Source organism: Trichinella spiralis (genome assembly GCF_000181795.1).
Source record: "Trichinella spiralis strain ISS 195 chromosome Unknown Scfld3957, whole genome shotgun sequence".
Taxonomy (NCBI): Eukaryota; Metazoa; Nematoda; class Enoplea; order Trichinellida; family Trichinellidae; genus Trichinella; species Trichinella spiralis.
This window is the reverse complement of record NW_003530896.1, coordinates 72-1074: the sequence shown is the minus strand read 5'-3', so window position 1 is coordinate 1074 and position 1003 is coordinate 72. Positions and strand designations below refer to the sequence as shown.

Sequence of the window (1003 nt, the reverse complement as noted above, 5' to 3'; positions counted from 1 at the left end):
GTGTTTTCTTTTTATTATCTTATTGCAAATTCCAGTCATGCGTTATGTTGACGGTTGTGAAGTGCCATTCTTTTCTTTTTAATCGCTTTTGCATACAGACAACAGCTTTGCCTGTAACTGCTCATGGACCTCATTATTTATTTTGTTAACGAATGTTGCTTATCAGTGTTTGCTTAGCAGCGTTCAACATATAGCAGTGCATTCACAACATATAATGCGTTAGTATTGTTTAATTTGTTGCTTGATCGCAACGTTTAACGCGAAAATTGATTTAATTTAATTTAATTTAATTAATTTAATTTAATTTAAATATATTCTTTTCTTCTAATTCACAAATTAAACCAACTTATCCAAAGCGAAATATATGCCTGTGATGAGAGTATCAATCGATCGATCAATCAATATCGAGGCATGTAAAAATTTTGGTAAATTGAAGTAGTATTTTCTTTTAGTTAGTTTTCACTTTATCAGAGTTGCTTCTTTTGAATGGTTCTATGAAAAGCAGAGTACCACCAAAAACTAGAGCTGTGCCTATCCAATGTTGTACTGTGAACGGACTGCCAAAAAGCAATATTGATGATATCAAACTAATAAACTTCCGAATGGTTATGACTAGTGTGACGGTGAGCGTTGAACAACTGGCAGTCAAGTAATAAACAAATCGAATGCAAATATATCTATAAGAAATTATTTTAAAAATTATTTCCTGTGTATATATTTGAATTTGCATTCTTACTGTGCGATATCGACTAGAATCAGTAACAGCCAAAGATGTGGAATATCTAAACCAATCCACGGGAGATGGATAAGCTCTGAAAATTTTAATGCAACGATTTCTTTTTCAGAAATTCAATTCATTTTACCAGATCTGATATGCTCATTTTTATGTTTCATAATATCTTCGATTCAAAGATATGATCCCGGGTGTAGATAACATGTGCTCTATGAGAATTATCGGTATTTATATTTACAAAGATTTTCAATGACTTGAATACAGCGAAGA

At 31.6% G+C, this 1003-nt stretch overlaps 1 protein-coding gene across 1 annotated transcript; it reads right to left on the bottom strand.

The window, feature by feature from the left end:
- Nucleotides 1-448: 448 nt before the first annotated feature.
- Tsp_14361 (UDP-xylose and UDP-N-acetylglucosamine transporter) lies at nt 449-730 on the bottom strand. The gene has a single exon (XM_003367623.1). It carries the CDS (start codon nt 728-730, stop codon nt 449-451), a length of 282 nt encoding a protein of 93 aa, XP_003367671.1.
- Between the last annotated feature and the right edge of the window lie 273 nt (nt 731-1003).

Excerpts from the sequence above, each read along its gene's own strand:
- Tsp_14361 (XM_003367623.1), bottom strand. The coding sequence starts at position 730 with ATGCAAATTCAAATATATACACAGGAAATAATTTTTAAAATAATTTCT.